Source organism: Schistocerca nitens, chromosome 1 (genome assembly GCF_023898315.1).
Source record: "Schistocerca nitens isolate TAMUIC-IGC-003100 chromosome 1, iqSchNite1.1, whole genome shotgun sequence".
In the NCBI taxonomy this organism is placed as follows: Eukaryota; Metazoa; Arthropoda; class Insecta; order Orthoptera; family Acrididae; genus Schistocerca; species Schistocerca nitens.
In genome coordinates, this window is record NC_064614.1 from 929,523,196 (window position 1) to 929,547,807 (window position 24,612).

Here is a 24,612-nt window from a genome sequence, read left to right on the forward strand (position 1 = left end):
CTGCTGGGTACACACTAATTTCAGACCCAGCATCAATGACCATAGATCTAGCACAAAAAGGTGAAACAAATGGTTTACCGATGAGACCATAGTATATGTGCAGCTTGTGTGGCACTTGTGATTCTCTCAACAAATTTGCACACTCTCTAGCAATCATCATTGAAGTTGGGGCACTTGCATAGCCTTGATATTGTTTAACTGTTTTTCCAGACTGCCTGTGAATTCAACACGAGCTGCTTAGCAATTTGTTGAGCAGCTCTGTAACTGATGTATACACACTTCCATCACTTAATGCAACCACAATTGTGCCTGCTTTACATGCTAAATCAGTTAGTGGCAGTTCAAAAAAAAAGAAGAAATAATTGCTCTGACATCGGTCAGCAACCTGTGTACCCAGAAGATACATGAAGACTGCTCAGACAACAGTTCTGTTTTGATGAAAGGTCTTGTAACAACTGCAATATTTGCGAGGGGGACTTGTCTGCATATTTTTTGCCCACTATAACTTTGAGCAAGCGATTCTAGTGACAGAAAATAGTGCTGCAATGAGGCCTCTTTCAGTATGGTGTAGCATTGATGTTGTTGTGCTTGGTAAATTTTCTCTGTCACATGAAAGTCCAACTATTACAGTATCAGTGTAAACTTGTCAAAATCATCACTAATACTATGTTTTGTGAAAGATGGCTTCCACTTGTATTAACCACAACTTCAGTTTAGTGGGCCAAAGTGCAGGAAGCTTAATCTTATTGATCCTGAATGAGTAATCCATAGTTGAGAGCCTGAGTAGAACAGTTCTCATGACACTAAATTCCATTTTTGAGTGTGTCGTGTTATGTGCAATAGAAGGGCCAACACACACATCCAGTGAAAACCTAGTTGTGAGAGAAGAGTAGCTTTCATCTGCACAGCCAGCTTTGCCTTCAGGCAACATTGTTTCTCCAATTTTCCTGTGATGAGCAATAATCACCACTTCATAAGTTGCTCACCCAGGATCAGCAACGTAAAGATTTATGCAATGTGGCCCACCCTACTAAAGCTATCCATCCATGCAAGAGGAAGGTATTGTTCAGCAATATGGTACTAGTGATGATCTGAACTAGTTTACAATCATAGTATCACATGGCTAATGGAAAAACTAAAATGTCTAAACATATAATTCCTTTCCGTCTATGGTTTTATCCATAATGATTCCCATATTGCAGTCAGACACTTTCTAATAGATTCTTTGTGTAGTATTTTGGTAAAAGGTCTTCATGTAGTTTTTTCATAAAATACTCGCATTGGGTGTTGACATTGCTGTGTATTTTTGAAGAAATTCCGTGAAGGTTGGATGGTTCATGTTGTTGACTGGAATTCCTGCTTGTGTAAGAGCTGCATTCAAATCAGTGTAGAATTCCAACAAATTTTGGTTCTTTGAAGAAAACTGTTAAATTCTTTTCATAACAGAGATTGCTGTGGTTTGTTTGTTTGAAGAGTATTGTTCCTTTGATGTTTAGAGCTTTAAATATATTGTCTGGATGTGATCTCACTTGTGTTTTTCATATAACAAAATTCCTGAATTGCTTAACAGTTCCATTAGTTTCTGTGGAACCTTCTTTGAATTCCAAAGCCAGGACAAAAACTTGGGCCTGGATGCATTCAGCATGGAGAAATCTATACGTACACTTGTTTGATAACAAACTTAGTCACAAACAGCAGGATACTGATTCTGGTGAAATTAAAAGCATAGAACATAATACAATCATTGTCATTTGCATTGTTGCAGACTATTTATTGTGGTAAAATGAGAGAAAGAGGATTTGTCATACACACAATTATTTTCCATTGTTGCAGATGTACTTTCAGTCCCACATTTGCTGAAACAAGTGGACTTTCTATTAGCATGTTCACTGCAAGCTGGGGAGATTTTAATTGAAGGTTAAATATTTTATATTGACTCAAAATCATATACAAATAGAATTAATCAAGTAAGCCTTTAATTTTGCAAGTAATAAAATGCACCCAAGATGATTAGTGAAAAGCTACAGTAAAATAAAAAAAGGGAAAAAAGAAAGATTATTGACGTGGTTGGAGGAAAAAAGGAATAAAGATCCAAAAAAGGGAAACGGGAGCATGAAAACAGTGTCTTTTTGCTACAAGAGGCGAGATGGACACCATGGTATTCTTCCAAAGAGCTTTAATTTGCCCTGAGAAAAAAGGCAACACCTGAAAATCGTTACCGTGGTCATAAGGTTATTCAATTTATTTATTATGACAAGTGCACAGGTGGCTGCACAGATTTAATAGGAGTTCACAAATGCATTTTTTCCTGTTTATATTCTTATCAATATACATAAAAATTATGAAGTTTCTTACCTAGTTATTACTTCCTCACAATGTTTTATATTTATCAGTGATGTTGCACCTCTAGATGTGCAGGACTGAACATACTTCATCTAATTTTGCTTCTTGTATATTATACTGAAGGTTGTTTAAATGTATGAGAAACAATATTGGAACTAAGATTGATTTTTCTCCTGTCAGAAGAATTTCTCCTGCTTACATTGGTTGAATAAATAAGTACAACTTTCTGCATTCTTTTGGTTAGGTATGACAACCACTGTTTACCTATACCATCAGTTCAATAAAACCTTAGTTTACTAGGAGAATATTGTGATTCATGAAGTCAAATGCCGTAAATAATTATGGAAAATACCAACCATTATTTATTTTGTTATTTAATGCTTGTAAAATTTGGTGAGTGAACAAGTAAATGACATTCTATGCTTAGAAACTCTTCTGAAGCCCAAACAATCATATACTAATGACGTTATTCTAGAGTAAATCACATTCTCAAAAAATTTGAGAAATGACATCAATAGTAAACTACCTTGGTGATTACTGACATCTCTTCTATCACCTTTCTTATGGAGGGGGTTTTGCAAACAGCATAGACTCATAAATGTAAACAATGAGAAAAAGCATTATTTTGCACAGAATGAAATACAGTCATGGCATGGAAGCAATGAGGACTTGGTAGGTTGGTGGAGGGTGTTAACACCACATCTGCACACACATACCACCTAATTCCCATATATTCCGGGGAGGGGGGCAATGAGCTCTGATGCCACATTCAATCAAATCAAATGTGTTCGTTTGGGTTCATATCTGGCAAGCTGGGGGGCCAGCAATCAATTGTATCTGTGTTCCTCAAAATTGCTCCACCACACTCATGGCCTTGTGACATGGTGTATTATCTTGTTGAAAAAACCACTGCCAACAGGGAAACATGATCATTGTGAAGGGGAGTACACAGTCAGCAACCAGAGTATGATACTCCTTGGCCATCATGTTGCCTTGAACAAGCTCTACTGGACCCATGGATACCCACTTGAATGTTCCTAGAGCATAATGGAGACCCCGCCTGCTTGTCTCCATCCCACAGCATAGGTGTCAAGGAGCTGCTCCTCTGGAAGACATTGGATTCACCCCTCCATTGATATGATGAAGGAGGTTTGAGGAGTCATCAGACCATACAATGCTCTGCCACTACACCAACATCCAGTGATGATGGTCACATGCCCATTTCAGTCATAGTTGCTGATGCTGCATTGTTAACATTGGCACATGCATGGGTCATCAGTTGTGGAGACCCATTGTTAGGAGTGTTTGGTGCACTGTGTGTTCAGGTACACTTGTGCTCTGCCCAGCATTAAAGTCTGATGTTAGTTCCACCACAGTTCACTGCCTATCCTGTTTTACCAGTCTGCCTAGTATACAACATCCGACATCTGTAATGGAGGATGGCTGTCCAACTGCACGATGTCTGGACATGGTTTCATCTTGGTTTCATCACGTGTTGAAGACTCACCACAGCACTTCCTGAACACCTGACAAGTTGTGCAGTTTCCAAAATGCTCATGCTGAGCCTGCACGTCATCACAATCTGCCCTCGATCAAACTTGGACAGATCATGTGTCTTCCCACTCTTCACGCAGACAGCATGCTCACAGATAGTACATGCATCGTGCATTGTCTGCCTAGCAGTCATCCCTCGCCAGGTAGCACTACTATCACCTGGATCAGTTTATATCAACAGTAGGTTAGTGGTCATAATATTCTGACTGATCAGTGCATCTTTGTAATTTATTTGCTTTCATTCTACCTCATAATAGATGGGTCTCTCTTAACTCAAGAGCCTGAGAAATATCACCCCAACCCCCACAAAAAAATACATTCTTCTACCCACCAAACTTAATTGGAAAGAGCATATCAACAAAGTCTGTTAAAAGATTTCAGGAGTGTTCTACCTCATGTGGAAACTGAGAGGTATCATCAATAATAATTATCCCCATATGACATATTTAGGCTTTTATCACATATACTGTATGGCCTACTTGCATGGGGACATTCTCCTCATATCAGTAACATTTTTTAAAAAAATTAAAAAAAGTCCATGTAATAGGGAAGACTTGTCCTATAGATCACCCTCTTTTCACCAGGCTTAGGCTACTAACAGCTGTGACTTTGCATATCTGCATCAGCATACTTAGTCAGGAATAGTATTAAAGAAGGTGTTATCCGGGAAACAATTCACAAACATGATACTAGAAATAAGGCAAATATTTACATTCCAAAGGCATAGTCTAGCAATTACAGGAAATTTCTATAAAGTGAATGTCCTCAAAATTATTGCATGTTTGCTCTCACTGCTTGGTCCTTGCCATTTAAAAGATTCAAAATAAAATTATATGACTGGCTAACAAAAAGATCTATGCTACAGTAGAAAAGAATTCCACGATACGGACAATGTTCATATTAATATTTGAGATTGTTGTTGTTGTGGTCTTCAGTCCAGAGACTGGTTTGATGCTGCTCTCCGTGCTACTCTATCCTGTGCAAGCTTCTTCATCTCCCAGTACCTACTGCAACCTACATCCTTCTGAATCTGCTTAGTGTATTCATCTCTTGGTCTCCCTCTATGATTTTTACCCTCCACGCTGCCTTCCAATGCTAAATTTGTGATCTCTTGATGCCTCAGAACATGTCCTACCAACCGGTCCCTTCTTCTCGTCAAGTTGTGCCACAAACTCCCCTTCTCCCCAATCCTATTCAATACTTCCTCATTAGTTATGTGATCTGCCCATCTAATCTTCAGCATTCTTCTGTAGCACCACATTTCCAAAGCTTCTATTCTCTTCCTGTCCAAACTATTTATCATCCATGTTTCACTTCCATACATGGCTACACTCCATACAAATACTTTCAGAAACGACTTCCCGACACTTAAAACTATACTCGATGTTAACAAATTTCTCTTCTTCAAAAACGCTTTTCTTGCCATTGCCAGTCTACATTTTATATCTTCTCTACTTTGACCATCATCAGTTATTTTGCTCCCCAAATAGCAAAATTCCTTTACTACTTTAAGTGTCTCATTTCCTAATCTAATTCCCGCAACATCACGTGATTTAATTTGACTGCATTCCATTATCCTTGTTTTGCTTTTGTTGATGTTCATCTGATATCCTCCTTTCAAAACACTGTCCATTCCATTCAACTGCCCTTCCAGGTCCTTTGCTGTCTCTTACAGATTTACAATGTCATCAGAAAACCTCAAAGTTTTTATTTCTTCTCCATGGCTTTTAATTCCTATTCCAAATTTTTCTTTTGTTTTCTTTACTGTTTGCTCAATATACAGATCGAATAATATTGGGGATAGGCTACAACCCCGTCTCACTCCCTTCCCAAACACTGCATCCCTTTCATGCCCCTCGACTCTTATAACTGCCATCTGATTTCTGTACAAATTGTAAACAGCCTTTCACTCCCTGTATTTGACCCCTGCCATTTTCAGAATTGGAAAGAGAGTATTCCAGTCAACATTGTCAAAAGCTTTCTCCAAGTCTACAAATGCTAGAAATGTATGTTTGCCTTTCCTTAATCTATCTTCTAAGATAAGTCTTAGGGTTGGATTATAGCTGTATATATGTTACTTAATTTGTACATGTAAGGTGAACATTAATTTTAATACTTTGATTACAAGTATTACTTGCGACCTGTTGTGGATGGCTACATATACAACAGAAAGGAGAGGTGGCTACAAAAGCAGTGCAGCAATTGTCATTGTAGGAAAGCTGGACAGGAGCAGAAATGATTAGTGAAAAAGTTAACACAACAAACAAAAGATTTGCTTAACTTGTATTTCTCCAAGTGTAGGAAGTCTCCTTACAAATAATGCAACAAAAATTAAGTGCATCTATCACACTGTCAACATGGAAGAGCTTCCCTGCACTACAGCATGAATGTTGGTGTCAGAGCCGTGACTGTGTAGCATCATGAAGCGAGAGGCCCCAAGTGCAAATGGGTTGAGTGATTGCAACCAGCCATCCTAAACTCCAGTAGCAGAGGGTACCTGTAGTCCAAGCCACTGGAGGCATGGCTCAATGGGCATGCCCCAGTGGGTCCTTCAGATGCAGCATGACTGCTGTCAGCATCTGATGGAAACTTGCAATTCCATTGCCAACTTAAAGATGCCCGTGGGATGTTATCGGTATCTAATACCACATCTCTTGTCCCCCACCCCCTGTCATCATACCTATACACCTGTGTTGTGTAGTGTAAATGGGTGAATAATGATGCTGGGGAGGGCTGGATGCTGGTGGCAATGAGGAGACAGGAGCCAAAACTAAGATCAGTGCTGATCTCCCATCTGTGCCTCAGAATATCACCAGTCAAAAAACTGAACTGAGGGCACAAGCCAATATGCAGAGGCAGAGTAGCAAATGAACACAGAGGCATCTCAATGACTGCATGTGCGACAGCCACCAGAAAGTAGAACTCACCCCGAGATGACAGTGGTTGTCGAGACAGAGACAAATGTGAAAGAGTGTCGACTCCCATTGGCTCCGAGACCAGTGCTGACAGTGCGGGGCCCACAGGAGTCAGATGCAGCAATGGCTGCTGCATTCAGGCAGGTACATAATCTGAAATCACATAGCCTGTGGCAGGATCACACAGTTCACATGGATGAATTTGATTTTGGTGGCATCTCAGCAAACATCTCAGTCCCTGCAAGAGAAATATAGAACATCCAAGAAAATGTATAACAGTACCTTGCTCCCACTGCCTCCATCCACCATACAATCTGTAAAAGACCAAATCATTACTGTGATGCTTTTTGCCTGTCTGGGTGGTGGGCACCACCTGCCATAGTGGCACAGAAACTGAAGCAAGGTGTGGTGGCACTGTCTGAGTAACAACTCCACCAGCAATGGTCTGTCATGTGGCTGGGAGAGGGAAGAAGACAAGAAGAGCACCAGAGCTATATCCTATGTTTGGCAAGCATGAAGTTTGTCAATCTGTTGCTTAAGTGTTTATACAAAGCAACTGAATTACATTCTCTGCAGGGTTTTGACTACCTCTCATAGTGCCCTGAAATGAGAAATGTCCTGCCCACTATCCTTCCCACCCCTCCCACACTGGTATTCGAACCTACACAATATATTCATCCATCCTTAAAAAACTCCTACTCCCAACCCCTTACCTCTTGGCTCATACCTAGACGTAATACCTGTCCCATATGTCCTCCCACCACCACCACCTACTCCAGTCTGGTCACTAACATCACCTATCCCATCAAAAACAGGGCTACCTGTAAAACCAGTCATGTGATCTACAAACTGAGCTGCAACCACTGTGCTGCATTCTATGTGGGCATGATAACCAACAAGCTGTCTGTCCACATGAATGGCAGCCAACAAAATGTGGCCAAGAAACATGTGGACCACTCTGTTGCTGAACACACTGCCAAACATGACATCCTTCATTTAAATGACTGCTTCACAGCCTGTGTCATATGGAACCTTCCCACCAACACCAGTTTTTCTGTATTGCGCAGGTGGGAACTTTCCCTGCAATAAATCCTATGTACCTGCATATCCCTCCTTGCCTCAACTTTCATGAGTCACTGCCCTCACCCCCAGCCCCTTCCCTGTTCCCATTCCAGCACTACACAGCTGTCATTCCACCATCACACCCAGTCTTTTTACTTCTCTCCTTTTCACTACTTCCCCCCCCCCTCCCCGCCCCCGCCGCCCCTCCCTGCCTCTCCCCTGCCCATCATGTGACCTGCTGCACTTCACTGTCCACCATCTCCACCATACTATCCCTCCCCATCCCTGCTCCAGCCTCCTCTTTACCCCCAGAAAATCACCATTCCCATCATGCACTGGAGATGCTACTCCCATATGGTTTCAGTTGCCTGACACTGTAGTCATGTGTATCAGTTGTGTTTGCATGTGTGTGTGTGTGTGTGTGTTGTCTATTGTTGATGAAGGCCTTAATGGCCGATAGCTTAATTTGTGACAGTCTTTTTGTTGTGCCTATCATCAATTCAGCATCTCTGTTATAAGGTGAGTAGCAACTTTCCTGCCAATAATATTATGTATATGGTTACATATATGAATTATGTTTTTCCTTACAGGAAGCTAACAAACCGTATCACTTTGTAAAATGATACTTGGACAAATAAATTACTATACTGATGTAGCAAATGAGAACTGATTCCAATTCCCATAAATTATCAAGATCTTTAGTTTCAAGTGAGTGACAATGGTAGTGACATCAGTAATTATTTAAGAGAGTCCACTGATGAAAAATGTATCAATATCCACAACACGAGGGTTGGAACTTAAATAGTGATAACTATTTATTCACAACCAGGTCAAAAGAGTCACATGTTTGCACCTGTTACTGTCCTTCAAAGTAGTCACCAGCATTGTGTAGAACCCATTGCAAGTGATGTGGAAGGCACAGTGACCCGTTAGCAGAGCCTGTTCTATTGATGGCGTGAATGAAGCAGTCAACTGCCTGTCGAATCTATGGAACAGTTCTAAAGCAAATGCCACGAAGTGGTTCCTTAATCTTCGAATAAAATCAAAGTCACAAGGACTTAAGTCTGGGGGGTATGGTGGATGGTACAGTACTTCCCAGTCCCATCGACTGAACACAGCAGCCACAGCTTGCGCTGCATGCGCCCACTCATTGTTGTGCAAAATGATCGGTGGGTTGCGCAGAAAGTGTCATTGCATCTTTCGCAGGTGATGCTCCAAAAATGACCAGTAATAATGTACATTGATGGTCTGCCATGGAGGAATATAATGCGTTAGAATAACACCATCACAGTCGTACAGGAGAATCACCATAACTTTCACCATACTGGAGCTCTGATGCACTTTTGAGTTTCGTGGCGACCCATAATGACACCATTCATTGGATTGGCTTTTCAGTTTTTACTCATACGATGGGGTCCATGTCTCATCCAGTGTTACTATACGGTATAAGAAAGCCTCTCCTTTGTGCTCATAGTGCTCCAAGTGTGTCTGAGCACTGCCTTAACGCATCCATTTCTGCATTTGCGCAAGTCATGTGGAACCCATCGTGATACAATTTTTCCCATGCCCAGGCATTCCTTAAGGTTGCGAAGTACAGTCGTTTGCACTAATCTTGTTTCATGGATGAGCTCACAAATTGTATGGTGTCAATCACTGTCCACTAATGCGGCAACAGCATGCACTTCTTCTTTATAGATGTTAGGACAACCTGCCCGATGCATGTCTGCCACAGTTTGCTGACCTTCATTGAAGGTTTTTACCCAATGTCCCACTGTTCTGTATGGCAATGCTGATTCCCCGTATGCCTCTTGAAGACCTTGAAGACAGTGTCATGCTGTATGACCTCTGGCATATTCAATCTTGATCCAACTCCACTGTTTCTGTTTCGAAAACATAGCGACACTGTTATGTTAGACCACTCGTTCACAAGTGACTGTGTTTCCTTCGATTGTGTGCACGCTGGTGATGTGGGATGGGTGAGTCCATTTGCTCGGAGGTAAGGCAGGTATGTCAACAATGTGTGCAATGAGCAACAACAGTAGATTCCATTGTGTAATCTCTCCACAGCAGTGTTGGCACAATTTAAGTTCCAACTGATGTATATAGTGAAAAATGTGTGTTCATGTGACAACAGAATTCTCTAAGATGGGCACTTTAAACAGTCTAATTTATGAAACATTTCATCAGAGCTTATTTAAGTATGTATTTCCAAACATGTCATCTCTCCAAGAACAAATGTGCAACCCAAAAAAAGAGTACTATTACAGTTTGGAGTAGAACAGATTTTGTCTCCTCTGAGCATTTTCCAAGCAATTGGTGTCATCAAAGTTTGCATGTAACTGTAATTACAGAATTACTCTGTTTGAAAATCATACTTTACACATTATATTAATATATTTGCAATGATTAATTAATACAGTTACAGTAATACATTATGTTTGCACACAAGATTGCTATTTACCACATACCGATTTGTTTAACGTTGCAATTGTACAGTACCACATTTTATTATGTTAAATAGCTTACTACCATAAAATTAGATTTTATATTATCCTGTCTTGAAATTCTTTCACTGTTTATTATTCTTTATTTTCAATCCATTTTATAATCTTATTTTTTAAATTTATTCATACACACAATATGTACACTTTGTAGGAGCTTATTAAAAACATGACGCTAAGGTGTGTAGGTTTGTGGCAGATCTTTGCTGGTCTGCTGCATGACAAGTCAATTGAGTATAACTGCTTTTTTGTGCCATTAAAATATTATAATTGCACCACTGGAGTTCTGCATAGTAGAATTTCACAGGTCAGATATGAATGGAAGAAGGCAAAGTATTCATAAAATAAGAGCGTTTTGCTGATATGGCCTCCCAATTTATGTAAGAAGTATAGTACCAAAAGATTCGGTTGGGGAGTTTGCCTGTATATTCTTTGGTCAGTATGAAAATCAAGAATTTCTGCTGGTTAATGACCTGATTCGATGCATTTAAATTGAAGACTATGTCTTCAGTTTTCTTTATCATTTACATGCAGTGCATTTGTACAAGACTACTGCTGTTGATACATAAAGTTGTAGTTGTTCCAAGTTGATATCTGTTTAGGATGTTGTCATCATCAGCTGCTAGTATGTGCAGATAACTTATTGCTACATAATCATGGCTGAACACTCCCTAAAAATGAGAATTATGAAAAGAAAAATGTTAATTTGCGCAACAGATGTTGTTAGACAATTGAAAACATGATAAAGATAATTTAAATTAAGTGCAAACCAAACAATGGAACTCCAGGTTGTAATATCATCAATGTTAGGAAAAGTAGGTTGCTACTCACCTTAAAGACGGCTTGTTGAGTTACAGACAGGCACAATGACAAAACCGTTACACATTATAGCTTTCAGGGAAAGCTTTCTTCAGCAATTAAAACACACACACACACACACACACATTCACACAAGTAGTCACACCTCACACACACACATGACCACTACCATCTGCAGCTCCAATCGGAATACGACTGTCATGTGAATAGCAATCTGGATTGGGGCAGGGTAGGGGGAGGGATAGCGGGGTATGGGTGGGGAAATGCAAGAGTGCTCTCTGAGTGAGTGTCCAAGGACTAGAGATTGCTAAGTGCAGAGTCAGGAGATAGGGTGAGGAGGAAAAATGATGAGCAGAAAAGGAAAAGAGTGGAAAAGGAAAGGAGCAATGAAAGGGAAAGCATGGTGGACAGCTGGCTGGTAGTCATACCAATGTAAAAAGCTGTGTAATGATTTCAGCAAAGCTGATGTATGACATAGCTGCTTGCACAGGTGGCCTGGCCCCCGATGGGGTATGATAAGCCTGTGACAGAACTGGAATAGTAAGTGCTGGGCAGGTGGAATGGGCAGATCTTGTGTCCAGGTCTTCCACAGGTACATGATCCTTATGAAAACTGGTTGGGACTGGGTGTGGTATAGGTATGGCCTAGGATGTTATGGAGGTTGGAGGGCAAGGGAACACCCCTTTAGGAGAGATGGGAAAGATCTTGGGTAGGATGCCCCTCTTTTCAGGGCATGATGATGGGTAATAAAAGCCCTGGCAAAGGATGTGGTTCACTTGTTCCAGTCCAGAAAATGTTCAAATGTGTGTGAAATCTTATGGGACTTAACAGCTAAAGTCATCAGTCCCTAAGCTTACACACTACTTAACCTAAATTATCCTAAGGACAAACACACACACCCATGCCAAAGGAAGGACTCAAACCTCTGCCGGGACCATGTTCCAGTCCAGAGTGCTACTTGGTGATGAAGGGGGCATTCCTTTGTAGCTGGTTCCTGGGGGTGGTGGGAGGATTTTGGGATGTCAGGGGAAATGTACAGGAATCTGTTTTGAAACTAGGTCTGGGGGAAAGTGCCTGGGTGAGATCCTCAGCAGACTGGACAAGGGAGTTCTTGTCACTGAAGATACACCATCCCCAGGAGGCCAGGCTGTATGGGAGGGATTTATCAGTGTGGAAGGAAGGACAGCTGTCAAAATGAAAGTACTGTTGGCAGTTGGTGGCTTTAATGTGGACAGAAGTATGGAAGGAGCCATCAGAGAGAAGGAGGTCAATGACCCAAGGAGGAGGCACGCTGAATTGAGGAAGAAAAAAAAGGAGAAGTGGTTGGGAGAGAGGGTGTTGATGTTGTGAAGGAATGAAGATAGCGTATTGTGACCTTGAGTCCAAATCATGAAGATATCTGAACCAGACTAGGGGTTTGGTGTTTCAGGAGGCTAAGTAGGTCTTCTTTAGATAGCCCATAGACTGACTGGCATAGATGGGTGCCAGGTGGGTGCCCATAGCTGTGCCACAGAGTTGTTTGTATACCTTTCCTTCAGAGGAGAAGTAGTTGTGTTAGGATGAACTCAGTAAGGAATGAGGCAGAGGGTTTGGAATCTGAAGGACATTGGGAAAGGTAGTGTTCCACAGTGGTACAAACATGGACATTAGGGATGTTGGTGTATAGGGAGGTGGAATCAACAGTGATGACTAAAGAGTCAGGAGGTAAAAGGGTGGGGATGATGGACAGTCAGTGAAGGAACTGGTTGGTATGTTTGGTGTGGGAGGCTAGATTACAGGCAATTGGTTGGAGGTCATTGCTCAGTGAGGGCAGAAATACTGTCAGTGGGGACACAATAACTAGCTACACATGGTGCATTAAGGATTGTTGGGTTTGTGAATTTTGGGGAGCATGTAGAAGGTAGGTATGTGGTGTGTCACAGGGATGAGAACAGAAATGGATTCACAGAGAGGTTCTAGGAATGGCCTAAGGCTTTAAGCAGGAATTGGAGGTCATATGTAGTTCAGGTTCACTGATCATATTTTCATGTTCTGGACTCTACACCAAGACACCCTATTCTCATTTCTTCTTGTAAAACAAAAAGAAAACTGTATCTGTCAATCCGAAACATTTCCAATGTTGATGCTATAGCACATTATAAGAAATACTGCAAAATATTAAAGACTGTAATACGGATGTCAAAGCAAATATATTACAAGGAAAAGATAGTCATATCAGATAACAAAATAAAGACAATATGGGATATAGTGAAGGAGGAGACCGGTAGAACCAGACATGAAGAGGAACAAATAGCATTAAGAGTAAATGATACATTGGTGACAGATGTGTATAGTGTTGCAGAACTTTTTAACAAACATTTTATAACTGTTACTGAAAAGATAGGGTTGTCAGGTTCAGTAGATGCTGCTATGGATTACCTTAGACCAGATATTTCAAGTAACTTTCATAATATGAATTTGACCCTCACTACCCCAACAGAAATAATGTCCATCATAAAATCTTTAAAATCAAAAACATCTAGTGGGTATGATGAAATATCAACAAAGTTAATTAAAGAATGTGATTCTGAGCTAAGTAACATATTAAGCTATCTGTGTAACCAGTCGTTTATCAGTGGAATATTTCCTGAATGGCTGAAATGTGCTGAAGTTAAGCCACTGTTTAAGAAAGGAGATAAAGAAATAGCATCAAATTTCTGTCCAATTTCACAGTTGCCAGCATTCTCAAAAATTTTCGAAAAAGTAATGTACAGTCGTCTTTATAACCATCTTATCTCAAATAACATACTGTCAAAGTCACAGTTTGGATTTCTAAAAGGTTCTGATATTGAGAAGGCTATCTACACTTACAGTGAAAATGTGCTTAATTCATTAGACAAAAAATTGCAGGCAACTGATATATTTTGTGATCTGTCAAAGGCATTTGACTGTGTAAATCACAATATCCTTTTAAGTAAACTAGAATATTATAGTGTAACAGGAAATGCTGCAAAATGGTTCAAATCTTATATCTCTGGCAGGAAACAAAGGGTGTTATTAGGAAAGAGACATGTATCAAGCTATCAGGCATCATCCAACTGGGAACTAATTACATGTGGGGTCCCACAAGGTTCCATTTTGAGGGCCCTTACTTTTTCTTGTGTATATCAATGACCTTTCATAAGTAACATTACCAGATGCCAAGTTTGTTTTGTTTGCCGATGATACAAACATTGCAATAAATAGCAAATCAAGTGTAGTCTTAGAAAGATCAGCCAATAAAATATTTGTGGACATTAATCACTGGTTCCTAGCCAATTCTTTGTCACTAAACTTTGAAAAAACACACTACATGCAGTTCAGAACTTGTAAGGGGTGTCCCACGAGTATATGTCTAACATACGATGACAAGAAGATAGAAGAAGTGGACGGTGTTAAATTCTTGGGATTACAGCTTGATAATAAATTCAACTGGGAGGAGCACACCACAGAACTGCTGAAGCGTCTTAACAAATCTCTGTTTACAATGCGAATTTTGTCAGACATAGGGGATATAAAAATGAAAAAGCTGGCATACTATGCTTACTTTCATTCCATGATGTCATATGGGATTATTTTTTGGTGTAATTCATCAAGCCAAGCTAAAGTTTTCCGGGCACAAAAACGTGCAGTAAGAGTTATATGTGGTGTGAACTCAAGAACATCCTGCAGAAGCCTGTTTAGGGAACTAGGGATACTAACTACTGCTTCCCAATATATTTATTCCTTAATGAAATTTGTCATTAAAAATATATCACTTTTTCAAACCAACAGCTCAATGCATGGAATCAATACTAGAAGTAAGAATAATCTTCACAAGTATTTAAAGTCACTTAGTCATGTACAAAAAGGTGTGCATTATTCAGGAACACACATTTTCAATAACTTGCCAGCAGCCACAAAAAGCTTAACAACCAATGAAATTCAGTTTAAGAGAAGCCTAAAGGATTTATTGGTGGCCAACTCCTTCTATTCCATTGATGAATTTCTTAGTAAAACCAACTGATTTGTATATAAGTACAACATAACTTCTGCACAATTTCAGTGCAGTAATGTGTTCATTGAAAATTTGTGTGTGTGTGTGTGTGTGTGTGTGTGTGTGTGTGTGTGTGTGTGTAATCTAACTTCTGCACCATTTCAGTGCAGTAATGTGTTCATTGTACATAAGTATTACAGTAATTGTATTACATGTTTATTACCTTATAAATAAATAAAAAACTTTTTTATTTTAAATTCAGTGCATTAGTATTTGTAAAATGACTCTTAGTGTTCATTAAAAAATGACGATCATTCCACTTGGGACCTGTGGAATGGTACATTAGCTTATTTGTTTTAGTTGTAAATATTTGTCATGTATTGTTGTTTTTCTGATGTGTTCCACATCCTGGAGGACCTCCTCACTACGGATCAATTGGAATGAAAGTAATTCTAATCTAATCTAATCTTCACAACCTCAACACCTACTCTCCCATTATCTTCACCTGGTCCTCCACAATCCAGCATGCCACCTTGCTAGATCTTGACTTCCTCCTCTCTGATGGCTCCATTCACGCTTTTCTCCATGTTAAACCCACCAACCACCAACAGTACCTCCATTGTGACAGCTGTCATCCCTTTCACACCAAAAGATACCTCCCATTTAGCCATGCCACCTGGGGATGGTGTATCTGCAGTGACATGAACTCCTTTGTCCAATATGTGAAGGTCTCACCTAGGTCTTCACAGACAGGCACTATCCCCCAGACCTAATTTCCAAATAGATCTTCCACACCACCCCCCCCCCCCCCTCCACCCATCCCCAAGATCCAGCTACAAAAGCGTGTCCCCTTCATCACCCAGTACCACCCCACACTATAATTAGGTTATGTGTAGTTGAGGTTCACTGACGATACCCTCATGTTCTGGACTCAATGATACGACACACTATCCTCATTTCTTCACAACCTCAACACCTGCTCTCCCATCTCTTTCACCTGGTCCTCCACAACCCAGCATGCCACCTCACTAGGTGTTGACTTCCTTCTGTCTGATGGTTCCATTCACACATTTTCCAAGTTAAACCCATCAACCACCAACAGTACCTTCATTTTGACATATCCTTCACCAGGGCTTTGATTATCTATCATCAGCCCTGAAATGAGGGACATCCTACCTGGATTCCTTTCCACCCTTCCAAAAGTGGTTTCAATCCCCCTCACAACATCCATAAAATTTCTAGTCAATTCCTGTGCCACTCCCAATCCCAACCCCTTGCCACGGAAATAATATGTCTGTGGAGGACCCAGGTGCAAGACCTGCCCAATATGCCCACCGAGCACTTCCTATTCCAGTCCTGTCACAGGTTTCTCTTAACCCATGAAAGGCCAGGCAATATGTGAAAGCAGCCATGTTGTATACCAACTCTGTAGCAACCATTGTACGGCTTCTTATATTGGTATGACGACGAACCTTCTGTCCGCCAGAATGAATGGCCACCCCAAGACTGGTCGATAACATGTTTGATTTCAGTGGCTGCTTTGCAGCCTGGGCCATCTCTATCCTCCCCTCCACCAGCAGCTTTTTAGAACTGCACAGATGGAAGTTATCCTTACAACACATTTCCGCTCTTAAAACTATCCTGGACTCAACCTATGGTAACCTTCTGTCCCCAGTGTGCTGCCCTCATTCCCTCTGCCAATGTACTCGCCCATCCTTTCCCCTTTTCTGCTTCCTGTTTTTCCCCACCCCACCTTTCAGCACTATGCGTGGCAGTCTCTAGTCTCTGTATGCCCTGCCAGATTGCACTCTTCTCTGCTCGCACCCACACACTGCTATCCCCCCTCCCCTTCCCTGCCTCACTCCAGATTGCTATTCATATGCCAGATACATTCTGGTCAGGGCTGCCAGTGGTAGCAGTTTTGTGTGTGTGTGTGTGTGTGTGTGTGTTTTCTTTGCTGAATAAGGCTTTGGCCAAAAGCTATAATGCGTAACATTCATTTCATTGTGCCTATCTGCAATTCAATGGGTCATCTTTACTTTAAATTAAGTTTATGTGTATCAGGTGTTATGACTTAGTCAGAATGAACTTTCAGACATCAGGAAGCACTATTTGTTACCACAAAAAATATCCAGATGATACACCTGCACTTGTTCATAGTGTGAAGCTGAAATGGACACAGTAACATCAAAAATAATTACATAAACATTCATTCAGTAGTTGCACTTAGCACCTATCAAAAAATCTAACCAGTAAATCTTGAAAATGTAGTGAGATTATGAAAGCAGCATACATTTACTGGATGGTTATAATTAAACTGACAGTGTTCTGAGTGCAAAAATTGGGCTATATATAGCGCAGGACACTGAAACACCATAAATATATTCACTCACTTTGTGTTCATGGAGTATGTTGAAAAAAATAATAGTTCCACTTTCTGCCACCCAGTGAATATATGGTACTGTATGCAGTCAGAATGCAGTGTGGGTACAGGAAAAGGGGAGGAATGATCAGACACATGATAATGATTGATTTCCATGTTTATTAGGACATGTTCACAAGTTACAATATGTGTTCAGTACAATACATGTTCAGTACCATCTCCCAACTAAGCAACATGCTACATCCATAACATGCCATGCTCTACAGTTGCTCACAGCATAAAGAATCACAGTAATATATCACCGTATGCTGTCCTTCAGAACAGAAGGACTCCAGATACATCCCTGATAGACACGATCTTTGAGATATCCGCACAACCGGAAGTCACATGGATTTAGGTCAGTGAAACTGGAAGTCCACACACCTTGAAATTGCCTAGAGATGATGCAGTCATTACCAAAGGCTTCTTAAAGCAAATTTTCAGCTAGAAAGCAACATATGGTGTTGAAACATCCTGCATGAAAATTTTGTTGTGGACACAGCTGTGTTCTTGCAAAGCTGGAATTACACATTGCATAGTGAGGCCCTTATAACATTCATATGTCACTGTTTACCTAACAGTTCTGCAAAGTGTCATCTCTTCAAAGAAAGTTTGATTGGGAATGAAGGAGCTTGTGAAACCACACCACATAGTCAAACAAGTTTCTACACAACATGTGGCGGAGCAGAACCACATATGCAACAGTTCTGTGCATTCATTGCACCATGCAGAGTAAACTGTACATCATTCATCCAAAGAATATTCCCAGCCATATGTGCTGCAAAATCTTTTGAACTGCTGACCAAAGAAGAGACAATTCCCGTGACACAGTTTGAGCATTGGCTGCAGAATTTAAGGCAACCCTGCACAGTCAGATGTAGCTACAGCAACTTCATAAACAACGGCCACGGGAACAGGTCATCTCCCTCTTCCTGCTGCACACCCTAATTCACCTGTTTCTTCAAATTTCTTGATCATATGCTTTAGCCCATTTGTTGATGCTGGTCCTCTCTGCCCGCAACTGTTACTATCAACTATATTCCTGCAATGCAGTGCTGCTATTGTTTCCATTCGGATAAAACAACTTTATCAGCAGTGTATGATCTTTCTTCTCAATAGCCATTGTGCTTCACATGGAAAACTTCAAACTTCTTAACCATTCACACCAACAGTCACTTCAAAAAAAAAAAAAAAAAAAAAAAAAAAAAACCAACAACAACAACAACAACAACAACAACAACTAGTATCACCAAATGGCAAACAGTGTACTGACTTCAAAACAGGAGGCATGCCAGAGATAAATCCTTGCAGTCGCGCTATCCTCGGTGGGTCAGATGGATAGAGCGTCTGCCATGTAAGCAGGAGATTCCGGGTTCGAGTCCCGGTAGGTGCACACATTTTCATCTGTGCCCATTGACGTATGTCAATGTCTGTAAGCAGCCAAGGGTGTTCATTTCATTGTAATTTAAGTAAGCCTGTTGTATGTTTTCTGTTTGCACTTGTTTTTTATTATGTCACATTCTTCTATATCACTCTGACTTTACAATCTCCACTTCCATAAAACAGAAATTTACATTCTTGTTGCCAAACATAAAACATGTCCAATTCCATCAGAGGCATGCCCACTACTCCTACATTCTGTGGTACTAACAATACTCCAAAGAGTTTACAAACTTTCTTGACAAAAGAAAAATCTTCACCGATTTATATCATTATTTTGTAAATGAATCCAGAAATAAATTTAATAAATATTGTCAGATTGTGCAATTAATAATAGGAATTTTAAGTACATCAGATATTTTGTAATTTCAAATATATCCAAAAGAAGAATAATTTTAGCTCTGCATACAGAGTTGGTACATATCGATTGTAAAAAATTAATTTCTTTTTATACATTTTAGCCTGAAATGTGATACGTCATATACAAAATCATATGAAATTCATTTAGTTAAACATTTGAGGTAATGTTCACCTATAAAAGATTCGAAAATATTTTTTTTAGTTTTGACTATTTCTGTTAAAGAAAAGTAATGCCAGAGGATGGTGCCCCTTTACAATATCCTCTTCACAAAATTTAGAAGCAGTGTGTTTATAATATTTTGTGACAGACTATAAGGATTGCCAAACTGTGTACAAAATGATGCCAAAAGTTAGATTACAGATGTATAGAAGTATCTTATACATATCACAGAAACCGTAAGAAAAATATCTGCTAGACAAGTCATAACCTATACATATATTCGTATCAGGATATGGCCTTCAGAAAAGTTAGATTACAGATGTATAGAAGTATCTTATACATAATATATCACAGAAAACATAAGAAAAATATCTGCTACACAAGTCATAACCTATACATATATCAGGATATGGCATTCAGTTTTTCAGAACTGTGGAACATACAGTCACAAGACAATTGACACAAGGTCAAAACTACAACATTACACTACTAAACTATAGAAATAAATAGAGAGACAAGGTAAATTACTAGAATTACAAATTGTAAGTTTACATCCATAAAATCAAACCTTTAAAATCTTCAAAAGGGAAGAGAAAAACTTCAGAGCATAAGTGTACGACGAGTGTGCCGACTTGAAAAACTCAAGATGAGTACAGACCAGAAGAATATACTCAACCATGAGGAGGCATATAATACAAAAACCAGAGTATTTAAGGGCATGTTGACTCATGAAAGAACAAATAATGAAAAAAAATATTAGGGCCTAAGTTTACGATGTGGGGATTGACCCATGAATCCAAACTACACTAGGTACAAACCATCAAAAAATAATTCAACACAACAAAATGAATAAATTTCATAATCATATCAATAAGTTCAATTATATGCAAAGAGTAATTGTAAGAAGCATCTAGCCTCAATCAGTACTCTTCTTGAGTATACACACACATTTGCGATGACCACGGTTACCCAAAACAGAGTTAAGCATAACTCTGTCCACAACTCGAAACCAATAAGATACAATATTGCAATACCCAGGAAAAATACTGGTAAACAGACTCATAAGTAGCTCTGAATGGTCACATGATTGAATAGCTTGCTGGTCAAAATCAGTGTATGAAAGCAGACATGTATACATCTATGTGTAATGTGTCTTATTCATCTCATAATGTACACAATTTCAGAACATAACTCTGATGTACAGGAGACACGTCAGGGTTGCAGTTTTCTTATTTAAAATTTTGTCACACCTACAATAATACTTTGTGGAGAATTTACTTACTTAAAATTTGTCAAACTTACAGTATTTACATCTACTATAACTATCATAAATTTTTATTTCATTTTAGGGATCCAGCTCAATGTATCACTTCATCCTTCATGAAATCTTCATGAAATCATAATTACAAAATCATGTAATTTGCTTTTTAAAATATTTTCCCTCATATTCATTATATCACACCCTTTTATTGTGTTGTTAATTTTCATGGCTAGATACTGAGGAGTCTGAGCATGCAGTTTTAAGTGATAAGAGGTGAGCATAAAGTTTTCTTTATGTCTTGTGTCATATGAGTGTTCAAAATGTTTTTTTTTAATAGTTCAGCTCTGCTGTGTATGAAAAGAACCACCTCAAAGATGTATAAAGAGGGGACAGTGAATATTTTTAGGTCTTCAAATAATGGTCGACATGATGCCCTCAGTCGTGCAGAGCATATGTTGCGAATGATTCTCTTTTGCAACTTCAAAATTCTTTAAATGTTTCCTGAGTTTCGCCAAAAAATTATGCTATATCGAGTAACTGATTCAAAGTAGCTATAATATGCTATTTTCCTGGTGGCCATATCAGTGGCACAGGCTAAAATTTTCACTGCAAATGCAAGGCTGTTTAATTTATTTGCTAGATATTCTATATGAGAAGTCCAACTCAAAGTTCTGTCTAATTTTATTCCCAGGAACCTGACTGAGTCAAGTTCTTCTATTTTTTGATTCTTGTGAGTGATACAGATTTATTCAGTTTTTGACTGATTTTAATCTTGTTATATTGTTTACAAGTAAATGTCTTCCACACTATTTGCTAATTGTCCATACAAACTAACCTACTTACATAGAGACCTTCTGATTCATTTACAATTGATAAAAAAATACATACTGATTTAAAGTTAAATTATGTATTGGAAAGTCAATCCCCTACTTGAAAAACATTCATTTGTGTGAAATAACACTGTCTTTAGCAGTCTTGGCTAACAATTCACAAATATCAGTCACAACACTGATGAAGTTGACAGATGCTTGATTACATTACCCAGCATCTATGACCTCTTGCAAGTTGACTGGTCCAGCAGTGTACAGCCATGCAGCAGTCACCCATATCTTTTAGTTTCCTCCCTAGAGTTCTTACCACATGCTCCAGTGGATTAGTAACTTCCTACACTCCTGGAAATGGAAAAAAGAACACATTGACACCGGTGTGTCAGACCCACCATACTTGCTCCGGACACTGCAAGAGGGCTGTACAAGCAATGATCACACGCACGGCACAGCGGACACACCAGGAACCGCGGTGTTGGCCGTCGAATGACGCTAGCTGCGCAGCATTTGTGCACCGCCGCCGTCAGTGTCAGCCAGTTTGCCGTGGCATACGGAGCTCCATCGCAGTCTTTAACACTGGTAGCATGCCGCGACAGCGTGGATGTGAACCGTATGTGCAGTTGACGGACTTTGAGCGAGGGCATATAGTGGGCATGCGGGAGGCCGGGTGGACGTACCGCCGAATTTCTCAACACGTGGGGCGTGAGGTCTCCACAGTACATCGATGTTGTCGCCAGTGGTCGGCGGAAGGTGCACGTGCCCGTTGACCTGGGACCGGACCGCAGCGATGCACGGATGCACGCCAAGACCGTAGGATCCTACGCAGTGCCGTAGGGGACCGCACCGCCACTTCCCAGCAAATTAGGGACACTGTTGCTCCTGGGGTATCGGCGAGGACCATTCGCAACCGTCTCCATGAAGCTGGGCTACGGTCCCGCACACCGTTAGGCCGTCTTCTGCTCACGCCCCAACATCGTGCAGCCCGCCTCCAGTGGTGTCGCGACAGGCGTGAATGGAGGGACGAATGGAGACGTGTCGTCTTCAGCGATGAGAGTCGCTTCTGCCTTGGTGCCAATGATGGTCGTATGCGTGTTTGGCGCCGTGCAGGTGAGCGCCACAATCAGGACTGCATACGACCGAGGCACACAGGGCCAACACCCGGCATCATGGTATGGGGAGCGATCTCCTACACTGGCCGTACACCACTGGTGATCGTCGAGGGGACACTGAATAGTGCACGGTACATCCAAACCGTCATCGAACCCATCGTTCTACCATTCCTAGACCGGCAAGGGAACTTGCTGTTCCAACAGGACAATGCATGTCCGCATGTATCCCGTGCCACCCAACGTGCTCTAGAAGGTGTAAGTCAACTACCCTGGCCAGCAAGATCTCTGGATCTGTCCCCCATTGAGCATGTTTGGGACTGGATGAAGCGTCGTCTCACGCGGTCTGCACGTCCAGCACGAACGCTGGTCCAACTGAGGCGCCAGGTGGAAATGGCATGGCAAGCTGTTCCACAGGACTACATCCAGCATCTCTATGATCGTCTCCATGGGAGAATAGCAGCCTGCATTGCTGCGAAAGGTGGATATACACTGTACTAGTGCCGACATTGTGCATGCTCTGTTGCCTGTGTCTATGTGCCTGTGGTTCTGTCAGTGTGATCATGTGATGTATCTGACCCCAGGAATGTGTCAATAAAGTTTTCCCTTCCTGGGACAATGAATTCACGGTGTTCTTATTTCAATTTCCAGGAGTGTATTTAGTATTCACATCAAATCCTGAAACATTGTTTTGTGTTCTAAATATACTGTTCAGTACCTTCTTCACATCACACAAGATATATTCTTCCTATTTATTTTTCAAAGTCAGTTATATGGGATTTATGCCAGGTGTGATTAAAAAGTGTTCATGTATGAAACATCAATAATCGGAGTTAAATGCAATGAAAAAAATGAACTAACAAGGTGATACACACAGATATACTAAGACACTGTTCCTAATTTTTACAGTATAAATTATGAAAATTGTTCCATTTCAAAATTGCAAAAGGATCTACTCATACAGTCTCATGGCAGATATGTATCAAATTCTAAAGCCCACGTTTATTACAGAACATAATTATATAGTGTATCATAGATTTTAAATCAGTCAAAAGAGAAGACAGACCTTTAAAAAATCACATCATCTTACATACTAAATTCGTGACAAACAAAACCCAATTATATAGTCTTATAAATCTACAGAGATAATGTGTATTTTCTTCTGGAGTAGAGATCATTATGCATTCATGTTCATAGGTCATATCCTCTACATTAAACATTAACAGTACTTAACATTTTACATATTTTCTTTGCTTACCAGTAGCTCCTCTTATCTTTACACATGTAATGGGCATTTCTACAAAATTCTTACTATGCTTGATTTTGTCTTTAAATTTTATGCCACAAATATGGCTACCTGTATCAATCAAACATTTCCCTTCCCACTGACCAATCCTATAAGGACATCCAAAATCTGAATCATCATCTCTGCTATTAGACACTTCATGTAAAAGATCACTTTCAATTTCATTAAATGTTATATCCACACTGTTTTTACAGGGTTTTATCAACTTTATTGGTATCATAGCATTAGTTTGGTTACACATGTCAGGTGTACACTGAGCACACTGAATGGGTTCCACAGCATGACTAATATCATTTATTACAGAAGGTGCAAAAAATATATTACTGTCAACATTACACTTATTGCTTAGATCTTCTTTCACTTCATTCCACCAGCCTGGATGCAAATATTGACTAACCACAGCTATCTTATTCCAGAACACACATGTATCTATGTTATCATCAATTTGGTCACATACAAATTTCAAAAAGTTTTCACCTTTATTCTCTAGGCTTACAGATAACTCACCTTTACTGTTTGGATAATTAGTTTGCATGATGTTA

At 40.0% G+C, this 24,612-nt stretch overlaps 1 protein-coding gene across 1 annotated transcript in view; it reads right to left on the reverse strand.

Moving 5' to 3' along the window:
* Nucleotides 1-24,612, reverse strand: part of LOC126193291 (uncharacterized) — a 75,010-nt gene that overhangs the window by 22,919 nt on the left and 27,479 nt on the right. The window contains exon 3 of the mRNA XM_049932675.1: nucleotides 6,825-6,965. Within this exon, the coding sequence (XP_049788632.1) occupies nucleotides 6,825-6,965 (141 nt within the window). The remainder of the gene's footprint in view (nucleotides 1-6,824; nucleotides 6,966-24,612) is intronic.